At 47.0% G+C, this 18417-nt stretch overlaps 1 protein-coding gene across 2 annotated transcripts in view; it reads left to right on the top strand.

The window, feature by feature from the left end:
- The window catches only part of dpp6a (dipeptidyl-peptidase 6a), a 961250-nt gene that overhangs the window by 858091 nt on the left and 84742 nt on the right, over positions 1-18417 (top strand). For both annotated transcript variants that reach the window (XM_080217553.1, XM_080217561.1), the window contains exons 9-15: positions 1159-1310; positions 2548-2645; positions 4243-4366; positions 7358-7396; positions 9195-9302; positions 10966-11057; positions 15528-15575. In XM_080217553.1, the coding sequence (XP_080073679.1) occupies positions 1159-1310; positions 2548-2645; positions 4243-4366; positions 7358-7396; positions 9195-9302; positions 10966-11057; positions 15528-15575 (661 nt within the window). The remainder of the gene's footprint in view (positions 1-1158; positions 1311-2547; positions 2646-4242; positions 4367-7357; positions 7397-9194; positions 9303-10965; positions 11058-15527; positions 15576-18417) is intronic.

Genomic DNA, 18417 nt, shown 5'->3' with positions numbered 1-18417 from the left:
TACAGTGCAAGGGGTGGGTGTTGACCCGTTCTGCCAGGGGGGCCTTCCATGGGGCACAGGGTGCCAGCTTTGGAGAGACCCTCTGTAACTAAGCCCACTGTCAGGCTCCTCCTCCCCCACCAGCCGTTGGTAAAACATCAGTGGCAGTGAGAAGAGGCTTTTAAATGGTCAATTAATGGTCACTCATGGTTGTCATTTCACCCAAGAGCAGACAGCCTGCCTGGCACCTACCCCATTGCTCTTCAGATGCCAATGGAGGTGGGTTAAGTGATTGACAGGATGCCTCCCCCTGCCATCTCCCTCAACTTCATGTCTGCCTGCCCGTTCTTGGGCATGGGGGAGAGATGTCAATTTCTGATCCTAGAATGAATGAGAGTTGTCTTGCCTCAAGCCCAACAAATATTAGTGAATCATTTACTCCTTATCTCACTGGTCACGTTTCTATGGTCATTTTCTTCAACTCAATTTTACAACTTACCCTGTTGGGATTATCTCTCACAGTCTCTGGTGGTCTTAATGTAACTTCAGAACCAGTACTTTGATTTGATTTATTATTGTCACGTGTATTAGTGTACAATGGAAACTATTGTTTCATGCACACTGTATAGACAAAGCATACCATGCATAGAGAAGGAAAGGAGAGAGTGCAGAATGTAGTGTTACAGTCATAGCTAAGGTGTAGAGAAAGATCAACTTAATGCAAGGGAGGCCCATTCAAAAGTTTGATGGCTGCAGGGAAGAAGCTGTTCTGTGAGCCAGTTGGTACGTGACTTCAGACTTTTGTATCTATTTCCCGACGGAAGAAGGTGGAAGAGAGAATGGCTGGATTGCGTGGGGTCCTTAATTATGCTGGCTGCTTTTCCAAGGCAGCGAGAAGTGTAGACAGAGTCAATGGATGGGAGGCTGGTTTGAGTGATGGATTGGGCTACATTCACATCCCTTTGTAGTTTCTTGTGGCCTTTAATAGAGCAGGAACCAGACCAAGCTGTGATACATCCAGGAAGGGCGCTTTCTAGTTTCTTGAGGTCTTGGTCCGGACACTGCTCCATCAGTGCCGCATATCGGTCATAAATGTGCCTCAGATGGAATCCCCTTACGTGGTGGAACATTTTGCGGACGTCTCTCTGATGATGATTGCCACTCTGCTTACCTCCCCAGAGGAACTACTGAAAACCAATATTGCTCACTGGTGGTCCCCGGACGGAGCCAGGCTGGCGTATGCAACGGTCAACGATTCAAAGGTGCCCATGATGGAGATTCCGATGTACCTCGGTCTGTACCCGACCGGGAAAGTGTACCCATACCCAAAGGTAAACCAGCAAACGGGAAAGCTGCTGACAAAGGAAACGCCAGTAAAACTTGGGAAATGGCTGGTGCTGGTCCGAACTGGTCTTGTGTAATGTAAAATGGAACTCCAGTTCAGACCAGCACCAGTCATTTCCAACTTCTACTGGATTCCTGTGGTGGAGGGACATGGGAGGGTGGGGGTGGGCGGTGGTGGAGGGAGTTGCGGGGGTGGGGGGGGGTTTGTTCTTTGTTCAAAGTAAAATGTTTGGATCAAAATGAACAAGAGCTAAATAGAAAATATATCAGGCTACTTTTACCTGGACCTGTCTCTCTTTTCGAGCTGATCTTGGGATTGGGCATAGCTCGGCACAACATTGAGGGCCGAAGGGCCTGTACAGTGCTGTAATGTTCTATGTTCTATCTTGTGAGTTTTAGGAAATTTGCTTTCAAAAGCATGGAATTTAATTTGAGATTTGATACAGTATGTTCAAAACCGTAAGGAGGCCAGACAGAGTAGGTAGGCAGGAACCATTCCCACTTGTAAAAGGATTGAGAAGGAAAGGGCAGACATTGCGAGTGATTTTCAAAAGAAGCAAATGCAATGTGAGAAAGAACTTTTCCTCACGAGGGGTTCAGGCCCGGAACGCTCTGTCTGGAAGTGTAGTGGAGGCAGGTTCAATCGAGGCAGTCAAGAGGACATCAGATGATTATTTGAGAGGAAACAATGTGCAGGGGTAAGGGGGAAAGGCAGGGGAATGGCACTAAGTCATGATGCCCATGTACAGAGCTGATGTAGATACGATGGGCCGAATGGCCTACTTCTGCACACAACGCAGCACTCCGGTACAGTAGTTAGTACTGCTGCCTCATAGCTCCCGGGTTCAGTTCCCAGCTTGAGTCACTGTCTGGGCGGAGTCTGCATGTTCTCCCTGTATCTGCGAGGGTTTCCTCCAGGTGCTCTGGATTTCTCCCATGGTCCAAAAGACGTGCTGGTTAGGTGCATTGGTCATGCTAAATTCTCCCACAGGGTACCCGAACAGGCGCCGGAGTGAGGAAACTAGGGGAATTCCACATGACTTTGTTGCCGTGTTAATGGAAGCCTACTTGTGATCCTAATAAATAAAACTTAAAAGAAACAATTCTGGGAATTGAAGTCAACAATTCTGTAAGATATCTTTAAGAGACAAGGGATCTTGAGGAAACGATCAAAGCGTATTGTCTTCACTCTAATGGTACCTGTTCTTTACTGTTTAACTGCAGGCTGGTCAAGAGAATCCAACAATCTCACTCTACGTGGTAAATTTAAATGGACCCACTCATACTCGCGAGATGATCCCTCCGGAGGACACCAGAATGAAGTAAAACCTCTGAATTTTGTTTTCCCCTCTGCCTAATCATTTCAACACCTATCTGTTTTCTGCTACTGCGTTAAGCAAGGAAATTTTATGCTTTATAAATTCTGACACGGCACATTGAAGACGTGGGAGAGCTGGTCTGTCGTGGTCGTATTACTGGACTAGTAATGAAGTGAAACAGGCCAAAACTCAGGGGATATGGATTCAAGTCAGACTGCCCATTCAGTAAATAAATCTGGAAGCTAGTCTCAGTGATGGTGATCATGACAACTATCATCAATTTTTGTAAAAACCCATCTGGCTCACGAATGTCCTTTATGAAGGGAAATCTGCTGTCCTTACCCGGTCTGGCCTACACGTTACTCAAGCCCACAGCAATGTGGTTGACTCTTAAATGCCCTCCGAAATAGCCCAGCAAACCACCCAGTTCAAAGACAATTAGGTAGCCAATGAATGTTGGCCTTGCCAGCGACGCCCACATCCATAAAATAATTTGTTCAAAAGAAGATAAGGTTAGATTTAGAGTAACAGTGGACTCTGGAATTAAATGTCTAATGGTGGCAAGTTGACACAGTGGTTCGCGCTACTGCCTCACAGCGTCAGGGACTGAGCTTCAATTCCAGCCTTGGTCACCGTCTGTGTGGAGTTTGCACATTTTCCCCGTGTCTGCTTGGGTTTCTTCCGGGTGCTCCAGTTTCCTCCCACAGTCCAAAGATATGTGAGTTAGGTGGATTGGCCATGCCAAAATTGCCCCTTGGTGTCAGAGGGATTAGCCAGAGTAAGTACATGAGGTTATGGGTGAGATTGTGGTCAGTGCAGACTCGATGGACCAAATGGCCCCCTTCTGCACTGTAGGGGTTCTATGATAATCTTACTTCCAAAGCTCCAAGATATAAAGTGGCCCAAACAGTGGGATTAGAACAGTTGAGATTTTGACCAGCACAGATGCAATGGGCCGAAGAGCCTTTCCCGTGCTGTATACGACTCACTGACTGTATGACTCTAAACCAGAAACACTGGGAAGATAGCTGATTGGCTTCGAAACAAAGGAAAGCAGTTGAATGTTTCAGCTGCGTCCCACCCTCAAAACTGACCCACTCCCAGTAAAGGCCAAAACATCAGCGTTCCTCGCTCTCCAGGTAATTGAATTCAAATTCAAAACTAATCTGCAGAAATATGAATTCAATAAAGGGCAAACAATAGGTAGAAGATGGATTGGAATGAGGTGCTCACTGAATATTAAAATGGCGGCGCGGGCTTGTTGGGCCGAAGGGCCTGTTTCCTGTGCTGCGTCGTTCTTTGTTCTTTGTTCTAATCGGGCTCTCCAGGTTAATCAGCAAATCCATTTTGCTGTTATTCCTACCAAAATGGATGACCTCACATTTACCGACATTGTCCTCCATCTGCCAGACCCCCGCCCACTCACTATCTATCTCCCTCTGTAGACGTTCGGTGTCCTCTGCACACTTTGCCCTCCTACCCACCTTAGTGCCATCTACGAGCTTTAACAAGTGTTTAATAACCTCATTGAAAGATTGCAGGGCAGGCTCTTCATCAGTGCCTTGCCTGCAACATACTTATTTTCTTTTTATCTTTACAGGGAATATTACGTTACCATGGTGACTTGGGCAAGCAGCACGAAGCTGGCAGTGAACTGGCTGAACAGGGCACAGAACTTTTCCATCCTGACTTTATGTGAGGCCACGACTGGCATTTGCACAAAGGTGAGGGCCCACCCAGTGAGTGAGTGGCACCAGGAAGGAGCTGGGAATATCGCTGATTCTCCGGTGGCGCTGATGAGGTTTCACTGACGATGAGAAGCAATACTGAAACACAAGGCCACAGCTGCCCTCCTGCTTTGTGTACCCCTGATTCCGCCTGTACGTAGAATGGCGAGGATCCCAGGTTCCATCGTGGAGCGGTGCTGAGTTACCTGCTCTCAGGCTGCCTCATGCTACCAACACGATACCGTTGGGCTCCGCGCCTCTGGGCTAAAGGTGGGTCTGTCAGCTGGGTACCATGCTCGGCGGGATCTACTCCGGTGGACACGGCAAGCCAGCTGACCTGACCCTGATCTGTTGGTACCGGTGAATCCCGCGGGACTGGAAAATTCCGCCAACATTCGCTCCTGGCGGAAAGACCCTAGAGTAAATCTTCCCTTCCATGAGAATTGTTGCGAGTGGGACAGAAAATTTGGCGGACCATTTAAAGGGTGGGGGTGATCTTGGGTGGGGATTTCCAATTTCAGAGCGGGCGCTACCGACAAGTCCCACCCTGTGTGTCAATAGCGCGCACAGATCAAGCTCAGTTATGACTCCCAACGTGGGCGAATGGCCGACTAACACTCACTAACTATGAGGCCTTTATGTTGGAAATGATCCATAGAAACAGGTTGTCTAGGACAAAATTAGTTGAGACGTGGGAGAGGCCAACCTGGTGTGGGAAGGGGGAGCAGGGAATCATCAGGTGGGTCTTTCCAGAACATTCTGCCTGTTGTTATTTTTTTAAGTGGTTAAAAAGAAAGGAAGACAAGTATTGGTGCTCACTTGTCCTGAAGGGCCCTGAAAGGCTGAGCTTGCCATTTGGACATGTTCAGGGCTTTTTTTCCCAGTAATGGAGTCCAACATACAGGCTCTGAGATTGGCATTCAGTGTATCTTTGTATCTCAGTTTGGGACGTCCTGTGGTGCGGGTTCCTTTGCTCAGCTGGCTTTACAATGCCACCTTTAGTGTGCGGGGATCCTTCATGTGGCAACCTAGTAAGGCTGTGTCGAATACCTGGGTACAAACAACACCAGGCACTAAAAGTACTCAGACTTCCGAGCTTTAATTACTTGTACACAAGTGAGAACACAATGTAGCACAAAGCACTGCAGGGTGTTCTGTCGATTCATACAGAAAGTGTAACAGTTACAGTTCACTGTATCTTGCTCTTTGAAATCTTGTTATTGAAAAGGTTTTATTTTCATCCTGTGGCCAAGGCTGGGAACACAGTGTTTATGGAACTAACACAAGGTTTAGATTAGTCGCTTATCCTCAGTACACAAGCGCTGGTCTCACTGAAGGCCTTGTTTGTGAATACGCATTTTCCGATACTTGGCAGAGATGTTTGTCATAGCTTAATCTGTTGTAATTATAATTTGTGCAATTGTGATAATTTAATAGCTGAAATTACAACTTAATTTCTACAGCTGAGCTCAACACCAGATATGTGGCACCTGGTGAAAGGTTCAGTGTTGATTCGGTTGCTAGCTGAGAAACAGTGAAGGTTGATACCCCTATCACCCTTCACAATGACAGAGGAGTGATTTTCTTTTAATTACTTTGAGGGATGTGGACTTTTCTGGCTATGCCAGCACTCATTGCCTACAATTGTCTGGTGTGATTGAGGCAAACCCTCTGTCTCTCTCCGAAGCCTGTGGGTGAGCCTCCCAAATGCTGAACTTGCTTTCGCCAAGTGATTTTTTTTATCATTCATTTATGGTATGTGGACATTGCTGGCTAGGCCAGCATTGGCCCATCCCTAGTTGCCCTTCAGGAAGTGATGGTGAGCCGTCTTCTTGAACCGCTGCGTTCTCTGAGGTATAGGTACGCTCACAGTACTGTTAGGGAGGGAGTTCCAGGATTTGGACCCAGCGACTGCAAAGGAACAGCAATACATTCCCAAGCCAGGATGGTGAATGACTTAGAGGGGAACCCCCAGGTGCTGGTGTTCCCATTTATCTATTGTTCTTGTTCTCCTAGATGGTACAGGTCATGGGTTTGGAAGGCGCTGCCCAAGGAGCCTTGATGAGTTGCTGAGTGCACCTTGTAGATGGCACACAGGGCTGCCACTGGAGTGGTGGTGGAGGGAGTGAATGGTTGAGGAAAGGGTAACAATCAAGTGAGGCTGCTTTGTCCGTGAATGTGTCAAGCTTCTTGAGTGTCATTGGAGCTGCACCCATCCAAGCAAGTAGAGATTATTCCACCACACTCCTAACTTGTGCTTTGTAGATGGTGGACAAGCTTTGAGGGGGGTTCAGGAGGTGAGTTACTCACTGTGGGATTCCTAGCCTTTGATCAGCTGTTGTACCTCACGATGCCGTACTCAGTCAGATCCATCATCCAGTGCGGTGTTGGTAGACACTCACAAGACGGGAGGGCTCCCAAGCTGAACTAAGCTGATGGGTGTTTTGTTCCTTGTGACGACGGGGTCGTGAAGTTTGTGGCCGGGGGGATGGTTGGTATAAACGTTGCAATATCGGAAACACAGCAGCCAATTTTGCAGAGAGCAAACCAGTGTGATAATGAGCAGCACAAGCTGGTCTTGTAATACTGAATGAGGGTAAATATTGGCCGAGACACCGAGGATCATTCCCCCACTCTTCTCAGGCAAAGTTTGATGAGATATTTTTACAACCACTTAGGGAGCAAATGCTAATGCCTCACCCGAATGATGGCACTTCTGACAGTGCAGCACTCCTTCAGTTCTGCACTGGCGTGACAGCCTAGATTCTGACAAACCAAGTCCAGCAAAGGGTGCTGAACTAATCTCATGTTTTGTTCTGACATGGACACTTTCACTGATATGATATTGACAAACATATGAATAGGATGGGAGTAGAGGGATATGGTCCCCAGAAGGATTTTAGTTCAGACAGGCAGCATGGTCGGTGCAGGCTTGGAGGGCCAAAGGGTCTGTTCCTGTGCTGTAATTTTCTTTGTTCTTCGTTGCAGAAACATGAAGATGAAAGTGAAAGCTGGCTTGCTAGACAGGTAAGAAACAAAATAACAGAATGGTCTACTGTTGTCTTAAATTTCCTTTTCATTTTGCCTGCTCACATAATGATCTCTAAGATGCTGCAATTTAGTGAGCAGAGGCACCAAGTGTAAATAAGGGCCATTTTAAAAATTATTCAACAGCTTCTCTGATGACTGATTGGGTAAACACACAGTCTGATGCGTTCCAGAATCTGTCACATCAATAGGGTACCTTGCACCTCTGACAGTGCAGCATCCCAAAACACTGCAGCTGAGTCGAGGATTTTGTGCTCCAGCCTCTGGGATGGGCCTTGAACTGAGGACTCAGAGGCTCAGAGTCTAACCCAGGAAGGCACAGCTCACGATCAGTATATAACACTTCACCACGGCCCTCAATAATAGAATCATAGAATCCCTACTGTACAGAAAGAGGCCACTCAGCCCATCATGTCTGCACCAACAACAATCCAACCCAGGCTCTATCCCTGCAACCATACGTATTTACCCTGCTAATCGTCATGACACTAAGGGGCAATTTACCAAGGCCAATGCACCTAACCCGCACATCTTTGGACTGTGGGAGGAAACCTAGAGCATGCAAAGGAAACCCCCGCAGACACAGGGAGAATGTGCAAACTCCACACAGATAGTGACCCGAGGCCAGAATTGAACCTGGGTCCCCGGCGCTGTGAGGCAGCAGTGCTAACCACTGTGCCACCGTGCCCCCCTAATGTCAGAATGCCCTTCATGTGGCTCTTATATGCACAACCAAAGTAGCCATTGTAAACTGTAGAATCGCATGCACCGCAATGTTTAAATAGTGTGGGGGAGGAATGTTAGACCTTAGACACCAAGAAACCCCTCAAAGCAGTTTGATGGGATCTTTAAAACCATATGCAATGAGACCTGGATGTCCTTGTATACCAGTCACTGAAGGTAAGCATGTAGATGCAGCAGGCAGTAAAAAAAGGCAAATTATATGTTGGCCTTCATAGCAAGAGGATTCAAGCACAAGAACCGGGATATCTTGCATGGCCGATGCACCTAACTGTGGGAGAAAACTGGAGCAAACCCACATAGACACGGGGAGAACAAGCAAATTCCATACAGTCTCCCAAGACCGGAATCAAACTCAGGTCCCTGGGGCTGTGAGGCAGCAGCGCTCACCACTGTGCCATCGTGCTGCCCGCAATATGGGCAACAGAGGTCGGCTAATTTATCATTGAGTCAGGAACCATAGCAGAAGCTCCCTGGTCTAAAAGGCTTAGTCATATATTGGCATAAAGTTTTTGGGCACTGCTGGTGGGTGAGGCCCCACACTGAGAAAGCCCCACCTCACTAATTTAGCCTGCCTCTGAACCTTCATAACAGGCCAGCCGTATCGTTGCGTGATTACCCTGAATACTTGACTGGAGGCCAACAAGATGGCATCAACAGGGAATTAAACGGCAAAGCAAGAGCGAGGAAAAGTGCAAATATATCACCAACCACTATCCTATTCTCATAATCACACATATTTACCCTAACTAATCCCCCTGAGATGAGGGTCAATTTAGCATGGCCATTCAGCCTAACCCGCATATCTTTGGTCTGTGGGAGGAAACCGGAGCACCCGGACGAAACCCACACAGACACGGGGAGAACGTGCAAACTCCACACAGCCAGTGACCCGAGGACTGAATCGAACCTGGGCTCCTGGTGCTGTGAGGGCAGCAGTGCTAATCACTGTGCCACCTTCAGATCTCTTCAGATTCTTGTAACTTTACCTGCCCGCGTTGTGCATCTCGATTCTAAAAGATCGATTTTCTCACAGAACGAGGCCCCGTTATTTTCCAAAGATGGGAGGAAGTTTTTTTTCATCCGCCCGGTTCCGCAGGGAGGCCGAGGAAAGTTTTACCACATCGCCATGTCATCTGCTCAAGTGAGTATTTCAGTGGACCAGCTGAATTGTGAGCTCTCATTGCTGTTGAATTATTCAGTGTTCAAATGAAATATCTTTTACCGAAAGATTGACGTCTGATTTCAGTCTTCTCACTCCAGAGTTGCAGACAGTACCAAATTTTGCCCTCGACTGTTCCTGTACATCTTTACACTTTGCCAATGTCTGTGCAGTTTATTAATCTCATCTTTGCCGAGTTCTCAGATATAAATACTCTGAAAATATCCGTGTAATTGGACAACATTGAAAGAATTTCAAGACGTGAGTGATCATAGAATCCCTACAGAGTAGAACGAGGCCATTCAGCCCATCAAGTCTGCACCGACCACTATCCCGTCCAGGCCCTATTCTCGTAACCCACACATTTATCCTGCTAATCCCCCTGACACTAGGGTCTATTTAGCATGGCCAATCAACGTAACCCGCACATCTTTGGACTGTGGAAGAAAACCGGAGGAAGCCCACACAGACACAGGGAGAATGTGCAAACTCCACATAGACGGTGACCCCAGGCCGGAATTGAACCCGGGTCCCTTGCGCTGTGAGGCAGCAGTGCTAACCACTGTGCCACCGTGCCAATATTACTCTTCCTTAATGATGAGGAATGACATCATACACACCTACAATACTTTTCCTTGGAATATAATTTGAAAGTCCACACATTCTCCTGTGTTTCCACTGCTGTCAGGTGAACAAGAAGGGTTTGATTGAGGGTGGAGACTAATTTTGAAGGAGTCCCGGAGAAGCTCGAAGGTGCAGCTTCAATGATCACTCAGTATAATTTCAAACCATAGGGTCCCTACAGGGCAGATGAGGCCATTCAGTCCATCGAGTCTACGCTGACTCTCCGAAAGATTATCCTGGTGAGGCCCTCCCCTCCATCTGATCCCCATAATGCTGTGCACTTATCATGGCTAATCCGCCTAATCTAAAAAAATGATGGCATCATAGCATGGCGACTTCTTGTGAGCATATCCTCAAATTCCATCTTCTACACTCTTAAAACTGAACTCTAACCGTTTTCTTCACTCAACCTGTAACTGCAACACTATATCCTGTAACATATCTTTTCCCTTTACTACTGGCAATCATGTGAAGTGGCCTGATAAGTACATGACGAAAAGCTTTGACAGTGTCTTTTTTCAGCAATTACAGAGAGTATTGAGACACCTCGAACTTTCCAACATGAGGCAAAAAGGTTTGCTGAGATATCTTCACAATGACCAGAAATGATGCGGCGAGAGTGTAAGGGTAGTTTCCTGTAATCAGTGTGGACGGGGTCTTCAGGGCCAGGATTCCCCATCCAAAGTCAGCAGGCCTTCTCTGGTCCGTCAGAATATCCTGTCCTGCCCACTACAAATTCCCATGGTGGGCAGGACCAGAATATTTCAGCCTGTGTGTCGCCAAACTCTGAAATGAAGCAGAAATGTTTGCTTTTGCTGCTTGCAGTGTAAGAATATTTGGGAATGACATTTGCCGGAAATTGGGAAAAGAGGAAATTATTACTTTTGGTCACAAATCCTACTCTTGCCAACTGAAGAGGTCATCCATTAAATGTTTAAAAAGAGGGGTAAATGGCGTCCACTGTCCAAGTGCAGTCAATTCTCACAGTTTGGTAGTATGTTTTCATTCTCATTTGTTGCAGGTGAACAACAGTAACGATAACTTGCAGTCCATCACCTCCGGTAACTGGGATGTCACACAGATTTTGTCTTACGATGAACTGCATCAAAAAATGTAAGTGTCCAGAAAGTATTGAAACAAGTTTGAGATGGTGTTGGGTCATTTTGATTGACGGCTACAGTGTAAAGCAGTCAAAATTACAATGGTCACTGGTTCAACGGAATTGAATCACAGAATCATACAGTGCAGGAGAGGCCCTTCGGCCCATCAAGTCTGCACCGACGCATGAGAAACACCTAACCCACCCACCTAATCCCATTTACCGGCACTTGACCCATGTTATGATGTGCCAAGTGCTCACACTGGTACTTTTTAAGAGATGTGGGGCACCGCACCTCCACCATCCTCCCAGGCAGAGCATTCCAGACCGTCACTACCCTCTGTGTAAAAAGGATTTTCCTCAACCACCTGGCCTTCACCTTGAATTTTGGCCCCTCAAGACTGACCGGTCAACTAAGGGGAACAGCTGCTCCTTAGCCACTCTCTCAAAGAACAAAGAACAAAAACAGCCTGGGAAACAGGCCCTTCGGCCCAACGAGCCCGCGCCGCCATCTCAACACCACCAGTCCCCCTCTCCCCCCACGACCCCTGTCTAATGTTTTATGGCCATCCAGATTGAGGGAAACTGATTTAGGGACAATTTATTCCTGCCAATCAGCCTAACAGCACATCTTTGGGGTGTGGGAGGAAACCGGAGCACCCGGAGAAAACCCACGCAAGCACGGGGAGAATGTGCAAACTCCCACAGACACTGGCCCAAATCCATGTGTCTGCACAGCAATCAGTGATAGTCACTGAGCTGTCGGCTTGCCCAGTATCTGGTCCAGTTTAAGCACATACTAACGACATGAAGCACTAGGCCAATCTTGAACAACCAAGAGCAGCCCCAGTACGACCCATCGCGTGTATGCCCCTCGTTGGACACGAGGTGGACCGACTTAAAACTTGTGAATGAAAAGAGAAGAGCATGCCCCTCATGATCTTAGACCTCGATCAGGTCGCCCCTCAGTCTTCTCTGCTCTGATGTAAACAACCCAAGTCTATCCAATCTCTCTTCATAACTAACATGTTCCATTCCAAGCAGCATCCTGGCGAATCTCCCCAGCAACCCCTCCAGTGCAATATTTGTAGTAGATGACCAGTCGATAATGACCATTTTATCCTAGGATCCAAAGTTACAAGTACCCCCTGGTGATTTCAGATTATACTCAAAGTTTAATTACTTAGTCCACGTAATCGCAGCGAAACTGGGCAGAATCAAAATCATGCTTAACACAGTCAAGATTGAAATAACAGGAGATAGCGATGGAAATGTGAAGTGGAAACAATAATCGCTGAGTATCCAGAACAAGCTGCTATCTCAAAGAAAAGGAGAGGTTAATGTTCCAGTTAGGACTTCATATGATCTTCCCTCGCGAGGTTCGGCACTCATTGTTTCGGCGCCACACAGTACTTGGACATTATTCTTTACGCTTTCTGTCATTGAGTGGCAAGTGGCACAGTGGTTAGCACCGCTGCCTCACAGCACCAGGGACCCAGGTTCGATTCCAGTCTCAGGTGACAGTCTGTGTAGAGTTTACACGTTCTTCCCGTGTCCACATGCGTTTCCTCTGAGTGCTTCGATTTCCTCCCACAGTCCAAGGATGTGCGGGTTAGGTTGATTGACCCTACTAAATTGCTCCTTAGTGCCAGGGGGACTAGCTAGGGTAGGGTATGGGAATAGGGCCTGCGTGGGATTGTGGTTGGTGTAGACTGAATGGGCCGAATGGCATCCTTCTGCACTGTAGGGGTTCTATCTGAGAGTGCAAAAGGGGGCCATTTGTCCCATTGAGCCTGTACCACCTCTCTGTCAGAGCATCCCACCTAGGCCCTATTCCCGTAACCCCACATATTTACCCTGCTGCCCCTAACCTATACATCTTTGGACATTAAGGGGCAATTTAGCATGGTCAATCCACCTAATGTGCACATCTTTGGATTGTGGGAGGAAAACAGTGCACCTGGAGGAAACCCATGCAGACATGGGGAGAACATACGGACTCAACACAGTCACCCAGGGCTGGAATTGAACTCTGTGAGGCAGCAGTGCTAACCACGGTGTCGCCCACAAAGCTCCAATCACACTATCCTCACTGTAGTCTGCTCACCTCCCCTCCCTTCGACATCCTCCACACTTCTCCGCACTCCCTTACCCCCAACTCCTCTCCTCTCCTCCTGCCCCGCTGTTCCCACCACACCACCTTCCTTCATTCGAATGCATTTTTCTATTGGATATTGCAAAAACATCATGGTAATATATATAATATTGATTTATCATCACATTCAACTAAGTTTGTATGTTTGTAAGTTTATATGGAGAATATGTTCTCCATATTCTCTTAAACCATGTGTGTGCTCCAGGAATAGAGTCATAGAGTTATAGAGGTTTACAGCATGGAAACAGGCACTTCAGCCCAACTTGTCCATGGCTGCCCTTTTTTTCAAATGCCTAAGCTAGTCTCAATTGCCCGCATTTGGCCCATATCCCTCTATACCCATCGTACCCATGTAACTGTCTAACTGCTTTTTAAAAGACAAAATTGTACCCGCCTCTACTACTATCTCTGGCAGCTTGTTCCAGACACACAACCCTCTGTGTGAAAAAGTTGCCCCTCTGGACACTTTTGTATCTCTCCCTCTGACCCTAAACCTATAGCCTCTGGTTTTAGACTCCCCTATCTTTGAGAAAAGATATTGACTATCTAGCTGATCTGTGCCCCTCATTATTTTATAGACCTCTATAAGATCACCCCTCAGCATCCTAGGCTTCAGAGAAAGAAGTCCCAGTCTATCCAGCCTCTCCTTATAACTCAGACCATTAAATCCAGGTATCACCCTAGTAATCTTTTCTGCACTCTTTCTAGTTTAATAATATCCTTTCCATAATAGGGTGACCAGAACTGTGCACAGTATTCCAAACGTGGCCTCACCAATGTCTTGTACAATCTTTTGCAAAGACTCAGTGGCCGCAGATAAGAATTATTATTGGATTCTGAAGAGAGGACCTGGACAATGTTGTTATAAACCAACATTGGTAAAGTAGAATTGATTGCCTTTCAAGAGCATAAATTCTTAACATTGTAGTTCTTAGAGTCAGAGAGTCATGGAGGTTTACAGCATGGAAACAGGCCCTTTGGCCCAATTTGTCTATGCTGCCTTTTTTTTTAACCACTAAGTTAGTCCCAATTGCCCGCATTTGGCCCATATCCCTCTATACCCATCTTACCCATGTAACTGTCTAAGAATGCTTTTTAAAAGAAAAATTTGTACCCACTTCTACTACTATCTTTGGCACCTTGTTCCAGACACTCACAACCCTCTGTGTGAAAAAATTGCCCCTTTGGACCCTTTTGTATCTCTCCCCCGCCTCACCTTAAACCTATGCCCTCTGGTTTTAGACTCCCCTACCTTTGGGAAAAGATGTTGACTATCTAGCTGATCTATGCCCCTCATTATTTTATAGACTTGGACTTTAGGAAACACAAGAGGTCTCCAAACTCTTAGCTTTCATGTCAAACCGCCCCTGAGTGGCAGTGTATGGATCTTAAGTTTCAGTTAGCCTACGCATGTGAAACCCATTCATGCAAGAAAACCATTAAAGTGTGAGTTTCTCCTCCCTGTCCATTTAACAGCTTTACCTTGAAACTGGCAATAAAATGAATATTGGCAGTTAATCTCTGTAATTTTGCCTGTCTTGTAATTTTGTTCTTTACTTGGGAAGGTATGTGGGAATATAGCTTTACAGCGAATACTATCCAAACCGATTTAAGTCGCTTCTCCTACGTCAGTCCTACCATGTCCGGAATCAGTCTGGTAAACCTTCGCTGCACTCCCTCTACAGCAAGGACATCCTTCCTCAGAAAAGGAGACCAAGGGTGGGATTTTTGAGCCACGTTCATCCTGAAATTATAAAATCCTGCCCGAGGTCAGTGGACCTCCCCATGGTTTGTCCCTCGCCCGCTCCGATTCCCATGGCAGGCAGGACGGAAATATTCCAGCCCAAAACTGCACACATTACTCCAGCTGTGGCCTCACCAAGGCCCTGCATAATTGCAGCAAGACATCCCTATTCCTACACTCAAATCCCCTTGCTATGACGGCCAAACTGTCTGCTGTTGCACACATTAGACAAGAAAGAAAGAATGACACTTCTAAAGCAACTTTCATGACATCAGGAAGTTCCGAAAAGGTTTCTGGACAGTGATATGGCTTTGAAGGGTCATCACTGCTCTGATGTGCAAAGCATCAAATTTGTGCTCTTGCATCAATGCGTAAACACAAAACTGTGATTCTAAGCAGCAGACAATCTATTTTCAGTGAAGGTTGAAGGATAACTATTGGCCCTGACTCTGCACTTCTTCAGAATAACGTCACAGGTTCTTTTCTGCCCTCCTGAGCTGAGTGTTCATTTAATCTGATCAAAACCACTGCTTGCATCGATATGGAAAAGGCAACTATTCAGTAAACACATTCCTTTTATTCCAGTTACTTTCTCAGCACAGAAGACTCTCCTTTGCGCCGACAATTGTACAGGTAAGTCCCCACCTTGCATGTGTGTGCATGCGTATGTGTGCTTGTGTTTGTCCGCGCGCGTGTGCTTGTGCATGTGTGTGTTTGAGTATGTGCATGTGATTATGCAATTGTGTGAATATGCATGTGTTTGAGCAAGTGTGTGTGTGTGTATGCATGTGTTTGTCTATGTTTGTGCATGTGTGTATATGTTTGTGTATGTGTGTGCCTGTGTGCGTCTTTGAGTACATGTATGTGTGCGTGGGCATTTGTGTGTGTGTGTATGTGTTTGTGCACATGTGTGTGTGCATGTGTTTATGCCTGCATGTTTGTGCATGTCTACATGTGTGTACATATGTTGTGCATGTGTGTGTGCCTGTGTATATATTTGTGTGTGTTTGTGTGTGCATGTGTTTGTACATGTGTGTGTGTGTGTTCATATCTGTCTGTACATGCATATTTATGTACATAAGATATATAAGCTTTGAGTCCTGGGCAGTTCAGGCATCACGTGACAGTCAACGCATTTCAAAGTATCGTATCTTGGTACGCACAAATAGGAATGAAAGCCAGTTATTTCAGGTGGCACAGTGGCGCAGTGGTTAGCACTGCTGCTTCACAGTGCCCGAGACCCATGTTCAATTCCTGGCTTGGATCACTGTCTGTTTGGACTTTGCACATTCTCCCCATGCCTGCGTGGGTTTCCTCTGGGTGCTCCGGTTTCCATTCACAATCGAAAGATGTGCAGCTTAGGTGGTTTGGCTGTGCAAAATTGCCCCTTAGTGTCAGGAAGACGACCAGGATAAAAACAGAGGGCGATGGGGATAGGGGCTTTGTGGGATTGTTGTCGGTGCAAATATGATGGGCCGAATGACCCCCTTCTGCACTGTAGGGATCCTGGAATTCTGGGGATTCTATTTCCTGTTTAGCTACCTGGCCTTTAAGGAGGAGTGCAGGATTTACGACACAAAACTTGGGGATACTCAAGGACCCAGGCATTGATTTGTACCCACATCTTGGAGGATTGTGGGGCTGGAGTGCATGACATAAGAACATAAGAACATAAGAAATAGGAGCAGGAGTAGGCCATCTAGCCCTTCGAGCCTGCCCCGCCATTCAGTAAGATCATGGCTGATCTGTCGTGGCTCAGTTCCACTTTCCCGCCCTCTCCCCATAACCCTTAATCCCCTCTCTTATCAAGAACCCATCAACCCGCTTCTTAAAAATATTTAGCGAGGCAGCCTCCACCACTTCAATGGGCAGAGAATTCCAGAGATTCGCCACCCTTTGAGTGAAGAAGTTCCTCCACAACTCCGTTCTAAACCGCCTCCCCTTTATCTTGATGCTGTGCCCCCTAGTCCTACTGTCTTTTTTGAGCGGGAAGAGTCTCTCCACCTCTATCCTATCCATCCCATTCATCATCTTATACGTCTCAATGCGATCTCCCCTCATTCTTCTAAACTCTAACGAGTACAAGCCTAGTTTATTCAGCCTCTCCTCATAGCTCAACCCCCTCAACTCCGGTATCAGCCTAGTAAACCTCCTCTGCACTCCCTCCAAGGCCAAAATATCCTTGCGCAGGTGCGGCGCCCAAAACTGCACACAGTACTCCAGCTGCGGCCTCACCAATGCCCTATACAGCTGCAGCAAGACCTCCCTACTTTTATATTCAATCCCCCTTGCTATGAAGGCCAGCATCCCATTCGCCTTCCTGACCACCTGCTGCACCTGCAAGCTGGGTTTTTGCGACTCATGCACAAGGACCCCGAGGTCCCTCTGCACCGTCGCCTGCTGCAGTTTTTCGCCACGTAAGTAATAGTCCTTCCTACCATTCTTCCTACCAAAGTGGACCACCTCACACTTGCCAACATTAAATTCCATTTGCCATTTCCTGGCCCATTCGCCCAGCCTATCTAGATCCTTCTGCAGACTCTCCACACCCTCCGCACAATTTGCCTTTCCCCCAATCTTGGTGTCATCAGCAAATTTCGACACCCTACACTCGGTTCCCTCCTCCAGATCATCTATATAAATGGCAAATAGCTGAGGCCCCAGCACCGACCCCTGGGGCACCCCACTAGTCACCAACCGCCAATCCGAATAGCACCCATTGACCCCCACTCTCTGCCTCCTATTTGACAACCAATCCTCTATCCACGCTAACACCCTACCCCCAACTCCATGTCCCTCGACCTTCTGCAATAACCTCTTGTGAGGTACCTTGTCAAACGCCTTCTGAAAATCCAGAAAGACCACATCCACCGGCTCTCCTCTATCCACCGCCCTAGACACATCCTCATAGAACTCCAGTAAATTTGTCAGACACGACTTCCCTTTAATGAAACCGTGTTGCGTCTGCCCTATCAAGCAATTCCCTTCAAGATGCCTCGCAATTTCCTCCTTAATGACGGATTCTAACATTTTACCTACCACAGACGTTAAACTAACCGGCCTATAATTCCCCGCCTTTTGCCTGGCACCCTTCTTAAACAACGGCGTAACATTAGCCGTTTTCTAATCTTCCAGCACTTCCCCGGAATCCAGCGACGTCTGGAAAATAACCACCAAGGCATCCACTATAACCTCCGCCATTTCTTTCAGAACCCTCGGATGCATTCCATCCAGTCCTGGGGATTTGTCCACAATCAGCCCCTCCAGTCTGTCGAGCACCACCTCTCTAGTAACAGTAATGTCATTAAGACCCTCCAGTCCTACCACCTTTCCATCGCTAACACCCGGCAAATTATTCACGTCCTCCTCCGTGAAGACAGAAACAAAAAAGTTATTCAAGACCTTAGCCATATCCCCATCCCCTACCACTAGGTCCCCTTTCTCATCCTCTAAAGGACCAACGTTCGCCCTAGCC

This window comes from Carcharhinus amblyrhynchos, chromosome 2, assembly GCF_965287045.1.
Source record: "Carcharhinus amblyrhynchos chromosome 2, sCarAmb.v2.hapA, whole genome shotgun sequence".
Taxonomy (NCBI): domain Eukaryota; kingdom Metazoa; phylum Chordata; class Chondrichthyes; order Carcharhiniformes; family Carcharhinidae; genus Carcharhinus; species Carcharhinus amblyrhynchos.
The sequence above is the reverse complement of the archived record's forward strand: the minus strand, read 5'-3'. Positions and strand labels throughout refer to the sequence as shown.